Source organism: Daphnia carinata, chromosome 6 (genome assembly GCF_022539665.2).
Source record: "Daphnia carinata strain CSIRO-1 chromosome 6, CSIRO_AGI_Dcar_HiC_V3, whole genome shotgun sequence".
Lineage (NCBI taxonomy): Eukaryota > Metazoa > Arthropoda > Branchiopoda > Diplostraca > Daphniidae > Daphnia > Daphnia carinata.
This window is the reverse complement of record NC_081336.1, coordinates 4,452,234-4,470,751: the sequence shown is the minus strand read 5'-3', so window position 1 is coordinate 4,470,751 and position 18,518 is coordinate 4,452,234. Positions and strand designations below refer to the sequence as shown.

At 41.1% G+C, this 18,518-nt stretch overlaps 2 protein-coding genes across 2 annotated transcripts in view; both read left to right on the top strand.

The window, feature by feature from the left end:
* The window catches only part of LOC130690154 (uncharacterized protein C3orf38 homolog), a 98,605-nt gene that overhangs the window by 62,681 nt on the left and 17,406 nt on the right, over window positions 1-18,518 (top strand). The window lies entirely within an intron of this gene.
* On the top strand, window positions 1,964-9,322 carry LOC130690102 (uncharacterized). The gene is made up of 8 exons (XM_057513073.2): window positions 1,964-2,261; window positions 4,527-4,807; window positions 4,957-5,051; window positions 5,839-6,071; window positions 6,363-6,449; window positions 6,563-6,814; window positions 7,298-7,465; window positions 7,525-9,322. Exons 1-8 carry the CDS (start codon window positions 2,166-2,168, stop codon window positions 9,244-9,246), a joined length of 2,934 nt encoding a protein of 977 aa, XP_057369056.1. The 5' UTR covers window positions 1,964-2,165; the 3' UTR covers window positions 9,247-9,322.

The following is an 18,518-nucleotide window of genomic DNA, read 5'->3' as shown; positions in this document are numbered from 1 at the left end:
CTTTTGCTGGCGGTTGGGGCGTCAAGGCGGTAGGCAGGTCGCCCTTCTTTTAAGAGTTCTTCCCACATTTGTCTATTGCCGTCAGCGACGGCACTAAGGCAAAAATAAAGAATTTTCACGAAAAAGGGAAAATATACAAATGAAAACGAGCCACGCTTTGGCTGTTGTGTTTTTATCTTTTGCCTCCGTGCTGCGCGCCCACACACACACACACACATCTTCCCCGCCGTAGCCGGTGATATAAAAAGTCAGTACAGTCTACGGTATAATTGCTGTTCACGTCCTCGATGGCACGCATGTTTTTTTTTTTCTCTTTTGAAATGCGCGCGCAACGGCGGGAAAAGTGCTGAAAAGCCATTCGATTTGATTACTTTGACTATTGTGTAAGTACACATGTGCGTGCGAGGCGCCGTCTTAATGACGGCGATGTCCCGCTTGTCTTGTTTTCCAAACTTCTCTACACAGACGGCCTTTACAGCTTAACTCATTCGCTAAATTGAGAGAAATGCTGAAAAAGACAACAGAAAGTTTTTTTTTTTTTTTTTTTTTTTTTGCCGAGTCGAAAGACGGCAGAGAATAAGATTGAAGACATAGCAATACGAACCAAAGAAAAACAAAAGAAAAGTAAAGAAGAAAAAAAAGCGAAGATGATGATGATGAAAAAATAAAAATCACGACTTGTGTCGTTGAGCAGCTGTTGTGCCAGTAGCACCTGAACAAGTGAAGAAAAAAACAACAGGGGGGGGGGGGGAAGAATCGAAAGCTTGAACATCGTCAAGTTTCGGCCGTCGAAAGCTTCCCAGGACGATAGAAAAAAAAAAAAAAAAAAAAGAAATAGAATCGTAATTTAGCCAAGTGTCCTCGATGCGTTTCGTTTTTCCCACTCGGTCGTCAGCTACTTCCCCAGTTGTAGCATCAAGTTGCGATGGCTGTTGTTGCACTTTTACCATCGTTATAAGACGTATTCCCAACGTCGTATGTTTAGGATGGTCTTGATGGCTTAGACGAGAAAGGGCTTGTGATCTGGATCTTCAGTCGACTGTCAACTTGCACGGAAGCGCAGCACGCCATTCCTTATATGCAAATGCGGCATAAGTTTTTCCCAATTATTTTATCGCTGTTCCAATCCACGGGCTTTCCCGTAAAGGAAATTGCTCCACAAAAATAGTTGGCTGCCTATTCTAAGCTCGCAAAATCACTTTTCCTCCTTTTCATGTTTTTTTTTGTTTTTGTTTTTGTTTTTTTTTCAATTCGACGGATAGCGGCTGTTGTTTCAGTCTTCATTCCGTCCTGTCAGCCACTCGTTTCGTATGAATTTTAAGAAAAAAAAAAAATGGACAAGGTACATTGAAAAAAAAAAAAAAAAAAGACAAGAAAAAGAATTCCATCCACGTTGGATTGCAGCTATAGCTCGGGCTAATGCGCTGGAGCGCAACAGAAGTAAGCAACATTATATGTTGTATACGATAGAATTGGATGTTATTTGGCCCGCAGCCATATCATCGAGTATGAGGAAGGTTGTTTACCGTCAAGCCAAAAGCGTCAGCTCTAGCTCTGGTTAAGGTAGAAAGAACTGGTGTGCTGTTCTTCTCCCTTCATTCGCACCGAGATAGTTCAAGTTGTTGCACACACAGCCACCGCTCTTTACTGCCGGACCTATCGAGTAGTCTGCTTCCCGCCTTGCGTGCGTTGAGTATTATATACTCTGCGTGACGGTGAATAACCTTCAGTCGCTCAGTCCGCCCAGCTCACATTCGTTTGACGTTGCTCGTCGAGTACACTCGCTTTTTCATTTCGCTCCTCTGGAATCTTGACTTCTCACACGGCCAACTGGAAAAAAAAAATATATAATAAATCCATCACGCGTCTAGACGCGTCCGTTCACTTGTGTTTTGTTTTGCGTGTTATTTGTTGAAAAACTGTCCGCCACATTGAGCTGTCCACATTGTTTTTCGTATTCATCGCGTTTCGCAGAAAGGAGGCGATTGCAAACACGAGAGAATCTGAAGAATTGCCATACAAGTTTTTGCCCGTGTGATTCTGAAATAAACATTAGCTCATCTTCCATGAAGGGCAGCTCCGTTTGAACAACGTGTGTTACAAAACTAAAAAGCGTAGCACATGCGCATTCATTACGTCCACACATCGACATCGCCATAGCCAAGATGAAGTCTTTGAACGGTCAAACGGAGCGCGAGCCATCGCCGAGTGTTGAAACTTATTGGGTGGTGGATGTTTTCGGACAGAACGACAAAGTCAAGGTAAGACTTTGGTTGGTTATTTACATCGTTCATTTTGTCCGTTTTTGTTTTTATTGTGTATGAATGTTAGTATCGTTGTCGCTGGCGGGATACGGACTACGTCTGGTATCTGGTACGTCCGCTCTGCATGGAGCTGGCATTAAAGCAGCTAGTGCAGTGAAGCTGTGAAGCGTGATTCATTCCAGCAGCCATCCCGCTGTTTCTCTATAAACTGTGACGAAGCTACATTGCGATGGGCACGGTCCTTAAAACAGAAACTCTTCTTTGTTTTTTGTTTTTTTTTTTCCCTTTCTCTCGACTAATTTCTTATACTACGTTCTATAGTCGTTAGCGATGGAAGCCTTTTTAAAGTTTCATTTTAAAGCGCATCCTTACAGGGGCCGTACTGATGACAAAACAAGTCGGCTGGAACAATTTCTCTTCCGTTTTCTTTTCTTTTGTCATCCCATTATTTGAAGCTCTTTTTTTTTTTGTGCTTTATCATAGTTTCTGCTGGTTCCGGAAACTTGAACAATCATAGATACTGATCATTTATGATACACAACTTTTGCGGAGGTACGATCGAGAATGGAGAAAAAAAAGGATAGGGCGAAAGGAAGACATGTTTTTAAACAGGGAAGATTAAGAAATAAGAGAGGGAAAAGAAAAAAGTGAAAGAAAGAGAGGAAACACCGCTCCATCAACCCACATGAGTTGCCAAGCATGAAGTGAAGTAGACGAATAGCTTTGTCGCATCCGCTTTTCAACAAGTTGCCGGATGAAAAATGCATTAAGCGTTTCGTTTTTCTTTTTTTTTCTTTTTTTCGCAAGAATGCAGCGAGTTGTCCTCGGTACGTGAATATTTCAGATAGTAAGATCTCATTCATGACTTCGAAACTTGAGCCACCTGTTGCTGTCGTTCATTTTCTCGTCCAAAATGCGATTAAAGGAGTTTGGCGAACTATTATTTCCTCGTACCGACGAAGATCGATCAACAACAATGAAAGCTGTTCTCCCACAGATGGAAGGCTATATGGTCATTTAAAAAACAAAAGCGAAAAAAAAAAAAAAAAGGAACGAAAAGATACTGACCAGCTGGCTCTGTCCTGCAGGCCATTGAACCCTTTCGATCCTATGTTTTGTTTATATGTAAATATCCTGACTAAATGTCCCAAGTCCGTACAGCCTTAGAAAATTTCGAATGCTCAGCAAGGAACCACCCCGTCATTTTGAGCAGGAAGAAAAAAATTGCGCCCAAGAAAATAATGTGAAGTGACCAATTGACCTTGGCCATACGTTTTTACTTTTAGTCCCGAAGTCGCAAACTGCGTGAAGAGTGATAAATCGTTAATAAAGTCGAGAGGGCTAGCAAAGAGCTCAGGCTTCGGGACTAGCAGACCATAACAGATGGTCATTTCAGCTTCCACCTGCGGGGCAAATAGAAAACGATCAAATAATAGAGAAAAAAAAAACAAAAAATAAACGAGAATCCAACATGAAGAAGACGAGAGCACGATGTAGAAAAATAAAAAAAAAAAACACGTATGCCTGCAAGGGGGAGCAAAGACTACAGGGCCGTTCACCCTAGACTTGACGGAATGGCTGTATAGAAAAAAAAAAAAGGAAATCGCCATCAGCTCCTGGAGTACATTTTTTTTTCCCCCTTCTTCTTCTTCTTTTTTTTTTCCCGTTCGCCATGTTATTCTCCATTTTCCGTGCGTGTAAAATGTCTAGAAGAGGTAAGGTGGGTTTGCGAGGATGCGAGGCGGTGCTTTCGGACAGTCACGCTCGTATTGGAGCGACTGGCCCATCTGGCTTGCTATAAGTTGTAATGTACAGAGCGCCGGCGGTTTTGGCGTGATGATGATGATGAGGAAAAGAACTGAGGCAAATGACCGATTCTGTACGCAAGGTGTGTTGCATGGGGGGGCGAGTCCAGAACACTTTCGCTCTCTGTTTGTCCTTCCCGCGAGGAAATCAAACTTTAATCGAGCCGACTGAGTTTGTGGCGCATCAAGCCAAAACAGCCCCAACGCACAAACTCCACAGCACTTTCCCATCCGCATTTGATTGGCTTGCGCAGGTGGACCGATGTTGCCTAAAGCCGAAAGACAGACTCCGTTATATTTTAAAATGATGAAACGAAACATAAAAAAAGGCAAACGGAATGAGGGAAAGGCAATGAATAATTAAGAAAAACACACAAGACTTATCTTTGTTTTTGAGTTTGATTAGTTTGAGTCATTGTTTTTGCTTTTACTTTTTTTTTTTTTTGGCTAATTGTAGAGAAAATCACGAAGACCACCGACCTTGAATCCCGAGGATTACACGACTTTCTTGCGTAAGGTGCTCTCTACGACGAACGCCAATGGAGGCGTGGGTAGCGCTGTCGACAAATTATACGGCAAGGATTCACAGATGAGCGCCGAGATTCGGTCAAAACTTTCACACAGTGTCACGGTAACATCGGCCGGCGATCGTGACGGCCGTCCCAACAACAAGTCGTGTCCCGACGTATCGGATATCCTCAAAAAATTGCGTCTGGACCTGTTCTTTTCGTTCGCTAGGTAACGTTTGTTTTTTTCAAATCGAATTTGGGCTCAAATCGGGTAGTCATCTTTGCGAGCGTCGTTGATGCAGTCGTACGTAGAAGTTGGACCTTCGTCCTCACTAACAGCACTATGGTAACTCTGGAACAATTGATTTTGAATAATAGCTTCTGCAAAGAATTCGCCGGTGAAACGTGCGATGGCATCGCCCTCTTAATGGATTTGCTGCGCACCATTCAGATGGCTCAAGTGGAATTAAACGGTCAGTAACTTTAACATGGAGATTTTAAATTTAAGCTTGTGCTTTTGATAATGACGTAAGCCATTTCAATGTAAATGCAAATTAGAGGCCCTTTTTTTTTTGTATTTATTTTCACTTGTTCGTCTTGTTTCGTTATTAAAGAATTTCGTGCTCGAACGATCTGATGGGATGTAAGAGCAAGGAGGGATGCGGGTACAAAAGTCTAACAATAGATTAAGAATCTTCTTCGTTGACTTCCCGGTTCGCGGGAACAAATAACCGTACAGCAGTTCACACGATACCTGTTATCCACGGACTGGTTTTCTTGATTAGGAGTGCATTTTGAAGGAAAAACTGGAATTTTAAGAATAAAAAAAAAAATGAGGTGAAGAAGACAAACAACAACACAAGTTCAGGGAAGGTAGCGAAGTAACCTACTAAGTGACTGTGGACTAATCCAAGAATTAAATAAAATTTTCCGGTCATTGGATTTTCTGATGAATTTCGTCTAGATGTCGGTTTAATTCAGCAAGCACCTTACGCCGATTATCATGTTTGATCTTGCAAGTTTAATAGTTAAATTCTAATGAATAATTGCAGTCGTGAAAAGCGATTGCCTTATCTTCAGAATAGCACCTAGAACCTGTAACGTGTCCAATTTTGTAAATCAAGTGGGCTGAAAATTAACATTGACTTGATAGTTGATACCATCCCTTACTAACTAATTTTATGAGTTTTGCTTTCACAGATAGGTTTGCATAATTTTTATTTATTTATTTATTTTTATACTTCTTTTTTTTTCATGAAGGATCCAACAAGGAGTTGTCGAACGTGCGGGCCAACCGTCGATCGTTGATCCGTAACGCGTCGACGGACGAGTTAGAAGTGCTACTTTCGCTCTACCAGTTATGTTTGGCCAACGGTCATGTCCCGGGCAAGGACCACGGACTCTCCCGTCTCCTGGCTCACAATGCAGGATTTTACGGCTTGGCATTGGCTCTAGTCAGTAATCTGACCCGGACCCGAAGCCTCGCCTTACAGGTAAGAATATCGAAAGTATCGCGTCTTTTCTCACCCACCATGTCGTCCTCCTTTTTATTCCACTTCCTTACCCCCACCCACTTTTTTTTTTTTGTTTCCCAGTATCTCAGCCCGTTTTTGAGCTCACGACACGCCTTCGTCGTTGGCTGCGGTTACGACGAAAAACGGCACAACGTCACACGGCCAAAAAAAAAAAATAATAAAATAATAATAATGCCGCATTGATTTACAACGTAGGCTGTATTCTTTTGTGTTCATCTTTTTTTTTTTCTTTTCTTGTTACTTCTCTAGCTGATGACGGCACTTTGCAAAATGCCTGGCGGCCACTCGCGTGTGTCCGAGGCATTGACCACGCTGCGCTTAAATATGGGAGAATCGGTAAATAAAATGAAACATAAATTGCAATCATAGGCGTCATCAAAGAGGGGACATACTACAATTCATTATCCCTTGCTGGTGTGACCCAATGAAACACACACACGCATTTTTAGGTGCGACTCAAGCTCTTGAGCGGCATTGTGAATTCTACAGCCTCACGAGTGGAATCGCTGATCGCATCCAACGAGGATGGAATGACGGGAGGAGGAGACGTTGCCTACAACACGGACACGGCCCTTCGTTTCCTGGTTGAAGCCATGGCTTTCCTCAACTCATTCGTCCAGTCCGCCCCCGATTTGCGCAATCAAGTTGTCATACAGTGGGAGGTGGAGGAAGCTGCACTCAATATTCACGCTCTCGCTCAGGTCAGTTTTTAAAGTCAACTCATGGGACTCGTTTGTCCAGATCTTCGTTTACCGATTCCACGAATTCAAAAAACAAAAAATGGTAAGAAAAAAAAAAAAAAATAACGGGATGGTGGTCTAGTGAATCTGTAGCTAGATGTTGACATTATGCATAGTCGCGCATTATAAATTGTATTTGATACTATCACATTTCATGCAAGATGGCAGACCAGAGCGAGGTCAGAATCCTCCAAAAGAAAATCGTAGACAAGCAACTAACTGACCAAAAAACACATTTATTTTTAATTTTCTCAGTTTCACATGTGTGAAATCATTGCCTTAATAAGGTTGAGACGAAGACGGTAATACTCTTCTATGTTGTAATGCATAGCTTCGTTTCTTGGCACGCATATTGGCTTCTTTAAGTGTCACACTTTGTTAAAATTTAAAAAAAAAAAAAAATGCAAAGCTAGTAATCGGGTTTTTTTTTGTTGTGTTTTCCAGGTTGCCGATACGGTGAGAAGCCCGTTAGCCGCCCAACTAAGACAAGAATTATCAGCCTGGAGCGAAAACCAAATCAATATTACGCTGCTCTTGGACCGGCTCACTAATGTTACCAGTACCAACGAAGCCCTGCGAAAAGATCTTCTAAGTTTACGTTCTCGATTACTGGTACGCATTGTTTATTTATTTCCTAGGAAATCATGATTTTTATATTTATCTTTTTACAGGCCCTGGAAAGTGAAAAGAAAAGGTTTAGCGAGTTCGAAAACGATATGAAGAAACGCTGCGCTGATTTGGAAACAGAGTTGACGACGTTACGCATAAATACCCCGGTAACAACCTTCTCATCGATCGGTATTCAAGCGACCGATTTACGGATGGAGGAGAAATTAACGAGTGAACGATCACACTACGATTGGTACAACATAGCGGATTGCCACATGTCTTGCGACGACGAAGATTACGACATCGATGACGTGATTGAGGAATTAAACAACATCGTTAACAGCGCCGAATCCGACATGAACACAGAGAAGAACAGCAGCAATTGTGGTAGCACGTCGAAGGATTCAGGCTCCTTCACTGAGGAGCATCTGGTACCCAAATACTTACCACGTCCTCCTCCACGGCCGGAATCCAAAAAATCCTTGGCCGTTAGCCCCAATGCTGTCCACTTAGACGATTTAACGGGAGAAACTAGCGACTTTCCATTGGCGACGGTCATCAGCGTCACGCCAGAGAGCATTCGAACCTCGTCAGACTCGGACGCAGAGGCGGGCCCGACCGAAATCAGCCGAAAGAAAATCACGCAGAACTTCTTCCGGCAAAGTAAAGCCGATAATGACGACGAGGGCGATGATGACAAACCGTTTAACAGTAGCGTCTGCGAAAGCGATTGGAACAAGACGCAAATACTTCGAAGAAACATCCGAAAATCATTCGGATCTGTCGAAGGAAGCAACAGCAGGGAACTATCCATGGAGGACATGACCGAAGAAAAAATCAAGCCTGACATTCTACGCGCAATTCCGACCCGACTTTTCCATAAATCCTGGGACGTATTAGAAGCTCGTAGTCCTATGTACACGGACGATATGGTTATTCCTTCATCTGCAAACACGAATGATGGAGGAACACATCTGCCGACCACACGAAGGCGACACGCCAGCGTGGACAACATCAACGCGTTACAGCGAGAGAGTCCTATTTTCATCCATCCGATGGTGCACCATCCCAATCTGAGAGATCGGGCAGCCGAGGAAATGATGATGTTTGAACAGCATCAACAGCAACGTTTCCTAATGGGTCACAGCCCACTCTCTCAGCACATGTTTCGCCACCCGGATCACTTCCGCGATTCAACCATGTCGCCCGTTGACCCAGCAGCTCACTTGGGTGACCTGCAAGTTGGCGACGTCTTCTCCTTTCCGGGACAGTATTCAGGTCATAGCGGACGTGGAACTTCACGCACTGACCTTGGCAGTAGAAAGAGCAAGCGACATCAAGACATTGACGGTTGCAACAGAAGTAAACCTGGGAGCCGTAATTCATTTGCCTTTGCTAATCTCATTCCTGGATTTATCAAATCGTCTTTCGGGAGCTCGCGAGACTCGTCGTCAAAATCCAGTCGAGAAGAGTGGGAAACTTTCCACACCGACAAGGCTCTCATGAAAGATTACAGGCAGCATTTTCAACCACATCAGCCGATATTGCCGTCGGTGTTACGACATTCGAGCGAGTTGGACATGAGCCCAGCTGAATTCTGGCCTCCTTCGTTCCAGGCCATGCCGTTTCGAAACATTCCGCAGCCACTCAGTGAAGCGGACCCTAGACGAAGCCAAAGAAATCGCTCTATTCGAGTGTCGTCGCCTGCTCAAATCGGACGTGGCATTCACAGCAACGCCAACAGAATCGCAAAACTGATGGACCATCCTTCGGGAATGTATTAATACATATTTGAAAACTGATTTGAAAAAACAATCGTGCACGTCTATCCATTCTACACCACATCAGTTGGGCGGTTATTGATCATAATGAGAAGAATGCTTTTTACAATTTCACATTTATGCTTTGAACCATGTATCCGACTGTCGGATTAATGAAGCTGTCGACAATTAAATAAAGTAAAATTTCCTGACAACTACAAAAGACGTCGTCTCTTCCCTCATACGCCGGCATGCACTTTATCGGTATGTGTAGTTAAAATCGAGACTTGACAGAAAAAAGATACACGTACTCTGTCCAGTTCCTTTTTTGAGTCCGTAAATTTGCTACCGTAACGCCGAGAAGTGAGAAAGTCACTAAAGAGTATGAAAATATTTGAAAATTATCCTAAATTTCTTCTTAATAGAGACGTTCGTTATTGTCTGTTTTGCCTCATGTTTAGAAGCCAAGAAAAGTAAAAATATTTCCACCATATAAAAGACGAAACATATCTGATGCTACTAGCTTAAGCTGAGCATTACACTGCGGCTCCACAGATATCCATAGCACATTGAGAAAAATGTTGAGGCGAACCAGAAGTTCCAATGATTTAAGAATTTATCCCAACTCGGTTGATAGTTGGTGGCATAACAAAGTGTATACCAGACTAAGAAATTCAATTGTTTTATTTATTGTTTGTTCTATTTTGAAACTCGGACGAACGCGGATTATGTCTATGCTAGTGATATTATAAAAACACTCGAATGATGAGAAACGATTGCCGTATGAAATGCGTTGCGTTTACGGGGTTCGCCCTAGCGGTGAGATTTGAAGGCAGTCACGTGACCACGCTCAAGAGCCAATGAAGGGCTGAAACGGTTTTTGCAGACGAACACATGCAAACACCATCTATAAATTGCCGACTGAAGCGCCACTGGTGGGAAGATGCAAAAACTAACATTTCTCATTTTTAAAATGAATTTTTGCCTCGCTGATGTTCCACCTATTGCGATATTTAATTACCGACTGCCTTCAACGCCACTGCGGGCAAGTGTAGCAACTAACATTTCCAATTTTTGTAATGAATTTCTGTCGTTACGGAAACACTGCCTTAGGGACATAGATGTGCAGCCGAACACGAACCGTTGCTTTGAATGTTGGAGCGTGGTGAGTAACGCGGAAACCTTGTTTTAAAACTAATATTTGAGGAAAAACAAAAACTAATGATTGAACTTCGTGTGAAAATTAGGTGGAAGTAGATTTAACTAGAAAAAAACTAGGTTTTACTTTTAACGAATGATAAAATTATGAATACATCAATTTTTTTGACTTTGAAATGTCAGGTCGATACGGCATTTTCTATAAGAGATCACAGCCTTCTATGGTTTAATTTAGTTTGGTGGCTTATTAAATTAAAAAAAAAATGGGTTACAAAATTTCTTCAAAAAAACTGACGCCGTCCCATTACGTTTGTTTTTTTTCAATGGCAATGGCTTTTATTTGCGTGATGATTGTTATTGGCATGGCCATCGATCCCCGAAGGCAAGAGAAATCTCCATGTGCGACGGATCCTGTATTTGTGAAATGTCCACCAGAGCAACCCAATTTGCCAACGGAGATTACACCAGATCTTGACGAAATTCTAGTTGAAACCTCAAGAACGTCTCTCTCGGAGTCTACTATAAGCGAAGGGACCAAAAGATCGGATGACATCGGCAAAGAAAAGTCCCCGCGAGGCAAAATTTTTCCTCCCTTTGGATTCGATAGCGCTACCGAAGATGATTTGCCACCAACACGTCATTCAAAACTCAAACCAGAGATGGTTGCTTCCCTTGGAAAAGAGGACGCAGGCATTTTGGCAGCAATGGTAGAAATTATGCACATCGTTTTAGAGGACAGTGACGAATATCTAACAAAAGAACTTTTAGCAGCGATGACAGAGGAGGTTTCGAAGGAAAGTAACGCTGACTTGAAGCCACTGCTCACAAGATTTCTGGATATCGTTAAATCTGCAGCAGAAAACGCTTTTAATACTCGAAACGATTTCGATTTGGTACCAGACAATACGACCGGAACGATTAGTAACGCTGAAACTAACAATCCAGCAGTAATGCGGACCGATAGTTATTCAGCTTCGACTGAACCTTCCGAGGAGTTTGATTTGGATATCACAAAAGTGTTATCTGCAATCAGTTTTTCGGATGCAGGTGACTTAAGCAACGAGGCTTTTGATAACAAAGATGCTGACCCACTTCCTGTCGATACTCCAAAATCAATGCCAAAAGGCGGGCTTTCATCGATCGGAACACCGGACGACAGTAAAGTCAATGAAGAACTTGATAACGACACAGAAAACCGCGATATCAGTGTCATTGTACTCAAAAGTGGCATTGGATCTTCAGCTTCGACTGAGCCTTCCGAGGAGTTTGATTTGGATATCACAAAAGTGTTATCTGCAATCAGTTTTTTGGATGCAGGTGGCTTAAGCAACGAGGCTTTTGTTAGCAAAGATGCTGACCCACTTGCTGTCGATACTCCAAAATTAATGCCAAAAGGCGGGCTTTCATCGATCGGAACACCGGACGACAGTAATGTCAATGAAGAACTTGATAACGACACAGAAAACCGCGATATCAGTGTCATTGTACTCAAAAGTGGCATTGGATCTTCAGCTTCGACTGAGCCTTCCGAGGAGTTTGATTTGGATATCACAAAATCGGCTTCTGCAATCAGTTTTTCTGATACAAGTGATTCGAGTAACGAGGGTTATGACAGCAAAGCTCCTGACCAACTTGCTGTCGATATTCGAAATCCAATGCCAAGAAGCGGGCTTTCATTGACCGGAACAACGGACGACAGTAATGTCAACGAAAAACTTGATTATGACACAGAAAACCGAGAGATACATGTTATTGAATTCAAAAGTGGCATTGGGTCTTTTAAAGCCAAAGTAATAACTGATATTCGGGGAAATGATTACCTGTTTGAACTAGATAAGACGACCGGAACGATTAGTAAAACTGAAACAAGCGATACTACAGTAATGCAGGAAGTTAGTTCTTCAGCTTCCACTGAGCCTTCCAGGGAGTTTGATTTGGAAATCACGAAAACCTTTTCGGGAATCAGTTTTTCTCATACAAGTGACTCGACCAACGAGGCTTATGACAGCAAAAAATCCAACCCGGTTGCTGTTCAAAATCCATTCGAAAGACATGGTGGAGTCGAACACAATGGTAAACATGGCCAGGCTGCAAAAGGTTTCCGGTCTTCTTCTTCAACTGCAATGATCGAAGTAAAAGAGCGCCCTACAACAAATAAGGCGGATTGATTGTCTAATGCGCCATATCAATTTTGTACCCAGTTTTCCTGTCTGAAATCTCAATAAATGAAATTAAAATGAATTAAATCGGTCGTATTTTTTTTATTCTTAGAATTTTCAAACAAAATTTTATTACTGTAAAACTCACAAACTGACAAGTTGTATTCTACAAAAACAAGTATTTAGCCCGTTTCATCAACGACTAGCAAACTAATAGATCAATATTCATTACACTGGTTTAACTCTAGTGATTTAAAGATTTTAGTCTGTTCAGATGTACGCGTTGAATTTGGTTAAGTTTTTCTATGATTTGCTGTCTCAGCCTGACAGAAGTTTCCATTGTGTTACACTAAATTTACCTGCCGTCGCTGCAATGGATAGTAATACCGATGTGGTACAAACATTCTTTTTTCCTTAAGGACCATTTGATTTTGCTCTAAAATTAATTTAAAAAATTCTGTGTAGGATTTTGCCCCAGCTGACCTCCGGTAAGTATAGGCGTGACAGCCTTAGGTTTTCACCAGGGTTGAACTACTGCTACAAACATTTTAATGCGATGATAATACCTTGATAAAGCGATACTACCGCTAACGGTATGGCGATACAAGATTAACTTACTTGCGATACTATCCTCGTTAATACCAAAATGGGAAAAGCGGTAATGGTACTTTTACGCCATCTAGCGATCGTTAGAAAAACATTTTCATTTGGCATCAAAGATACTACGAGGTAAAGACTGCCATCAACTATTCACGTCCGATGCCGTTTGGTGGCGAATTTTCTTTTGGATTCCATTTTTTTTTCTTGTTGTTTTGTTTTCAAAAATTTGAACAACCATAGTCTCATATTTTAAACTAAAATAACACAATCACAAAACATTGAACCTTTCAAAATTAATTAATGAGTTTAACGCACATGACAGAAAAACAGGAGCGAGTTTAACGGATTATACTCAAGTGATGAAATGTCTACACGAGGCGACAGATTTATCGTAAGATCATATCAAACGATTTTTCCATAATTTAAGTTGATTTTTTACATACGTAAATTCATTTCGTTGATTAAGACTCTGAATCCCTTACCATTTTCTAAAATAGTTTCTGTAGACATCGGTCTGCGGTCGACGCAAGCACATAATCAGGAGTCTTTCGAAGCTATAGTATAGTCGATTATTACACTGTCCTATCAGAAGACGCTTGTTCAACCTATGGGGATGATGACGTTCCCTCTCGATCTGAAGGTGACAGAAATCTTCAGCTCTTCGTGTCAAAATTCAATAGTGTTGAATAACAATAAGAAATAAAAACGTTATGGTAAGAAATAAGGCATAAAAAAATTAATCGCTTATGAGCTAAATGTTTGACGTTTTTCAAAGCGCTAATCGGAACACATTGGCACAAAAAGTCTTCAAACGACACGCGTATATGCGTTATTGCGATGTTTTATGCACACAGGAGGCTTAAACTCCCTGGTTAGTTCATGGTGCATTTTTGCCGCTGATAAAAGTCTGATCTTCTTTTATGAAATCCGTTTTCAAAAGAGGTGCACTTCCTGGAAGACGTGTAGTAGCCTAAGTTTTGGTCGTATTTGCCTCAAGCATTAACCTAGTTTGAACTCGTTTATGCGAAGGATGATGAAGGACGAGGAAGTGTGGCCCAGAAGCCGATAATACTGTTTCCAGTACTTTCCTAGCGCAGAGAAAACAACTCAGATTTCCATCATAGTCTACAAATGTACACGGCCATTGGGGAGGTGCATTTAACGTTACAGCAGCAGCCAAATTTACTTGTGACCTTTGCCGACGAAATAAAAAAAAAATACAACCTACCTAAATGCGTGGTAAAACAATGTGATATGCATGAGGTGGGATAGTTGCGATCCCCAAACATATTCTTGAGCTGCTTCGTTCAATTCACGAATCATAAACAACTTAGATGGAATATTAATCATTTAATAATTTTTAAAGGAGGAGTTAGCTGAGCTACGGGAAGTATCAGTTTGCAGCGACGTCACGGCCTTACATCTGACATTGCGCAAATATAAGAAATTAATTAATCACAGCTTATCAAATAATTTTTAAAAATTTCCTCCTAACCGTTCTTCTTGTAAAAGGACAGCTAGAACAGGTAAAATGTTAAACAAATATACCTGTTCTGTTGGTTCCTTTACGGTTATATACGTGAATAGTTGTTAGGGGGGTCAGTCACTTAGAGAACACAAAAAATAGCAGTTGAATTATGATAACCATATCGGTGTCAATTGTTTCAGCCGTGAAGGACCGCATTTCTCGGTTGCAATGTAGCACTACCCAAATATCCTATGCCTATAAACAAACATGATGCATTGGACGCGTTTTTTGTTTTGCTGCATGATCGACCTTTGCGTGGACCAGGTATGACCCGATTTGACCTCTTTTTGCACTACCGTCCATTTGTCTCCTTTCTTATTGAGTTATTGTCGGGCTGTCTTACAATCCTTAACCGAAAGGCGGAAATTATCTTACAAGGAAAAAGAAGAAGCATCAATGAAAAATAGGAAAATGGACCTTTTATCTGCCGGATTTTCGAACCAGGTCAACATCGAACCTTCCAGTTCTAGTTCCATACAATGCGAAATGAATGGGAGTAAAAAGAGGTGCTGTTGGTACAGCCGCCAATTGGAGATTTTAAACGGGATCTCAATAGAAAGGAAACAAATCGATGGGCAAATAAAGAGAAAGAAACGAATGAAAAAAAAAACCGTGAAGGATGAGAAAAAAAAAAGGAACTGGGTCATAAAGTAGGTCAACTTAGGTCAGATATAGGGTATACGTTGTGCATGTCACTCGTGCATATATATTTTCTACTTCAGGTTTTTCTTTTATTATTTGATGCCCGTACTTATCGTGTGCAAAGTGGCTGAAGTGCATTCTCCCTTCGAAGATTGTATCAACGTCGATCTGAAAAAAAAAAAATCTGTGACTAATTAAGTTTCAAGGGAAACACAAATAAGACAAAGGGCCATCGACTCTTTTCTACTATTATTCTAATTTTTTATTATTGATTTATACGTTTAGAAAAGAAGAAAGAAAAAACGGCCAATGCTGGGGTCACCCACCGGTCAGCCGACGTCTTACTGTCCGCAGCTACAATTGAATTGTTTCCCACCTGGGCTTCATTAGATAGACATGTTAAAAGAAAAGGAAGCACTATACAGTTGCACAGATAAAGCAAGTTTCATTTAGCAATAGCATTAATGTATACACTTGCCCGTAGAAAATCCGTTCCCAAATAGGGAGGGGTTCAAAAAAAAGCAAGTCAAGTGACTCGTTTTATATTCGTATGATGAAAACTGGATTTCGATCCAGAGACATTGATTAAAGGTTTACTTAATGAAACATTCTTTTTTTTTTCCAACTCAAAATTTAAGTTAACGAGTTATCTCGCGAGGAAACCCCAAAGGGAAGTTAATAATTATAGATGACAAAGTGCCCTGTTCCCAACTGTGAATACCACATACGATTTATCAACAATGCACATTTTCATCTCAAAAACGCCTCTGATATCATCACATCGAAAATTCGTCTGAAAGCAAAAAATTGCATAAGTTATAAAGGCACATTCAAGCATCGCCGAAAAGAAACAAAAGAAAAAAAAAACGAACAACAACCAACAGTATATAGACAGCAGCTGCTGTCATGGTTTTTCGGCTGTTTGAGCATATGGAACGCTGTCTGCATGTTTTGGTATACCTACACACACACACACACAGACAACACACGTCTATGTACATTGGTCGTTCATTGCTGGACCTCCTATACTGGATGCACCTCCTGCTGTTTCTAGTGCCAAAAAACCGCACGACTTCCGCGTTGCGTTGTCGGCGTGTCGTGACCGACAAATTTATACTCCTCTTTTTCTGTCGTTTATACTGCTTTCTGGTGGTGCTCTCTTGGCTTCGTCTTTTGTGTTTCTCGCAGCCACGCAACAGCACGAGGAAAGGGGATGATGATTGAGAAGGAAGGAGGATGATAGTGGAAACGAACGGCTACGGGTGGGTTGATATTATGCTAGTGGATCTGGACATATGTTTGAGCCGTTCAGGTGAGCGAGCGGGCGGTCACCATTAGCCATCGTGGAAGAAGAATTGTATTTTCTCCAGCAGCTATGCTATAGCCACAGCCCCCATACTCGTACACACACACACACACACACACATAGTAAATGCAGACAGGCATTCAGTCACAGAGAAAAGGTAAAAAAAAAAAAAAAGAAAAAGAAGAGAAGTAGAAGAAGAAGAAAAGAAGGGGGGTCACTGTCGGTCATTCACCTCCGGGCCGCTCTTGAATATATCTATATACGTGTATGCGTATATAGACATAAACTGAGGTTCCCTGTTCTCAACACACACACACACACACACACACATCCCTTTATCGGGCCTTGCTCTTATTATTATATACCTGTTGTAACTATTGTGGGGATATAATAATAAGAATAGCCTCTAACTGCCCTGCATTTTGTGATATCAGCACCGCAAAACACAAGACTATCTCTCGCTTCACATATAAATATATATATATATTTTTGTACAATTATTTTTAATTTAGACGGGACTTTTTTTTTTGTACCCTGCCACGTAGCTAGGAGGCTTTGGAACTTTGCATCAATCATTCTTATGGAATCCAGCTAGATGTCGCCTAACATTGCTAAAGCGGTTAAAACTACAACGTGTAGGATTTCAGTCGCAAAACCTTTTGAAAATCCAAATTCTAGACAAGAGCATTTTAATAAGATATTTAATATTTTTAGTTCATTTATTCGTATTATTATTATTTTTAATATTATTAAATTGTTTCTCTTTTTTTTTTTTTGCTCTTCCCTCCGTCTGTAAATTTCCTCCCTCCCTGCGTGTACAGTAAATCTGTTTATATACACGCATTACTTTTTCTTTATATTTATCATCGTGGTAGGTGGAAGGGAGGGGGGGACAGATTCCGGACGACATGTGTCGGCAGCATTTCCTCCGCAAAGTCGCCGACCACTTATAATTCTCCCCTGAACATGCACAGCGTCTCCAACGAAAACAGCTGAGGTATGTACACATTGTACAGTGCGTTACATTCATACACGTAGGACTTGCACTGCAACTCTGGGGAGATGTGATAATTATTAGCTTGTCCGTCCTTGTTCCCCTGCTTTAATTCATTTTTATTTATTTTTTTATTTTTTTCCAGTTGTTTTCGATGGCCGTAGTTGATGTTGTTTGGCATTGTATAAATGTAAAGGGAAGCAGCAATTCGGTGACCGGTTAAACCAGCTAGGATAGGTGGTTTTAATTTTAATTCAAATTTGTTTTATTTTTTTCTCGTTTTTTTTTTCTTCATTTTTTAGGAGGAGAGGGGCTGGGGTTTGTTTTGGTTAATCCCCGTATTATTTTTTTATCTTTTTTTTTTTCCTTTAGAGTACGCTTACTTAACACTGGCGATTACTTTGCACATGACGTTGGTCTGTTGTTTTTCATTGACCATTCCTTTCGCTTGGTTAGTAACAAATAAAAGAATTGTTTGTTTTTTTCAAAAACAAAATAAAAAGAAGAGGAAAGCAAATGCAGTAATTGCCAACAAATGGACGGCATCAATGTTATTGGCTTTTTTTTTTTCTCTTTTTTTTTTTTTTTTACCCCCCTGCAGGGCTGTTGTGTGTACTCAGCGTACAGGGACGTGCTGTCGGCTAACGCTTCGTCTCTTGTTCTGGTTCTGGTTCTCCAAAACATTATCGGGCTGTCTTTATACGTCAGGTATTTTTTTTTTTATATATATATTTTATTTTTTCTTCTCATTTTTTTTTTTTTCAGTGGGTTACTGCCGGTCTTTGCCCTTGCCCTGCTCACCGTGCCGCAGCGAGTCCAACAAAACATTGACGTCATCGGTGACGTACCGGTACAGCCCTATTTTCTCCTCCTTCACCATCATAACGCCTCCTTTATAAAAAAAAAGAA

What these genes read in the sequence shown, in the direction of transcription:
- LOC130690102 (XM_057513073.2), top strand. Translation starts at nt 2,166, where the DNA reads ATGAAGTCTTTGAACGGTCAAACGGAGCGCGAGCCATCGCCGAGTGTT. An exon ending in GGCTCAAGTGGAATTAAACG is followed by an intron (nt 5,052 to 5,838) that starts GTCAGTAACTTT and finishes TTTTTCATGAAG; the next exon opens with GATCCAACAAGGAGTTGTCG. An exon ending in ATATTCACGCTCTCGCTCAG is followed by an intron (nt 6,815 to 7,297) that starts GTCAGTTTTTAA and finishes TGTGTTTTCCAG; the next exon opens with GTTGCCGATACGGTGAGAAG.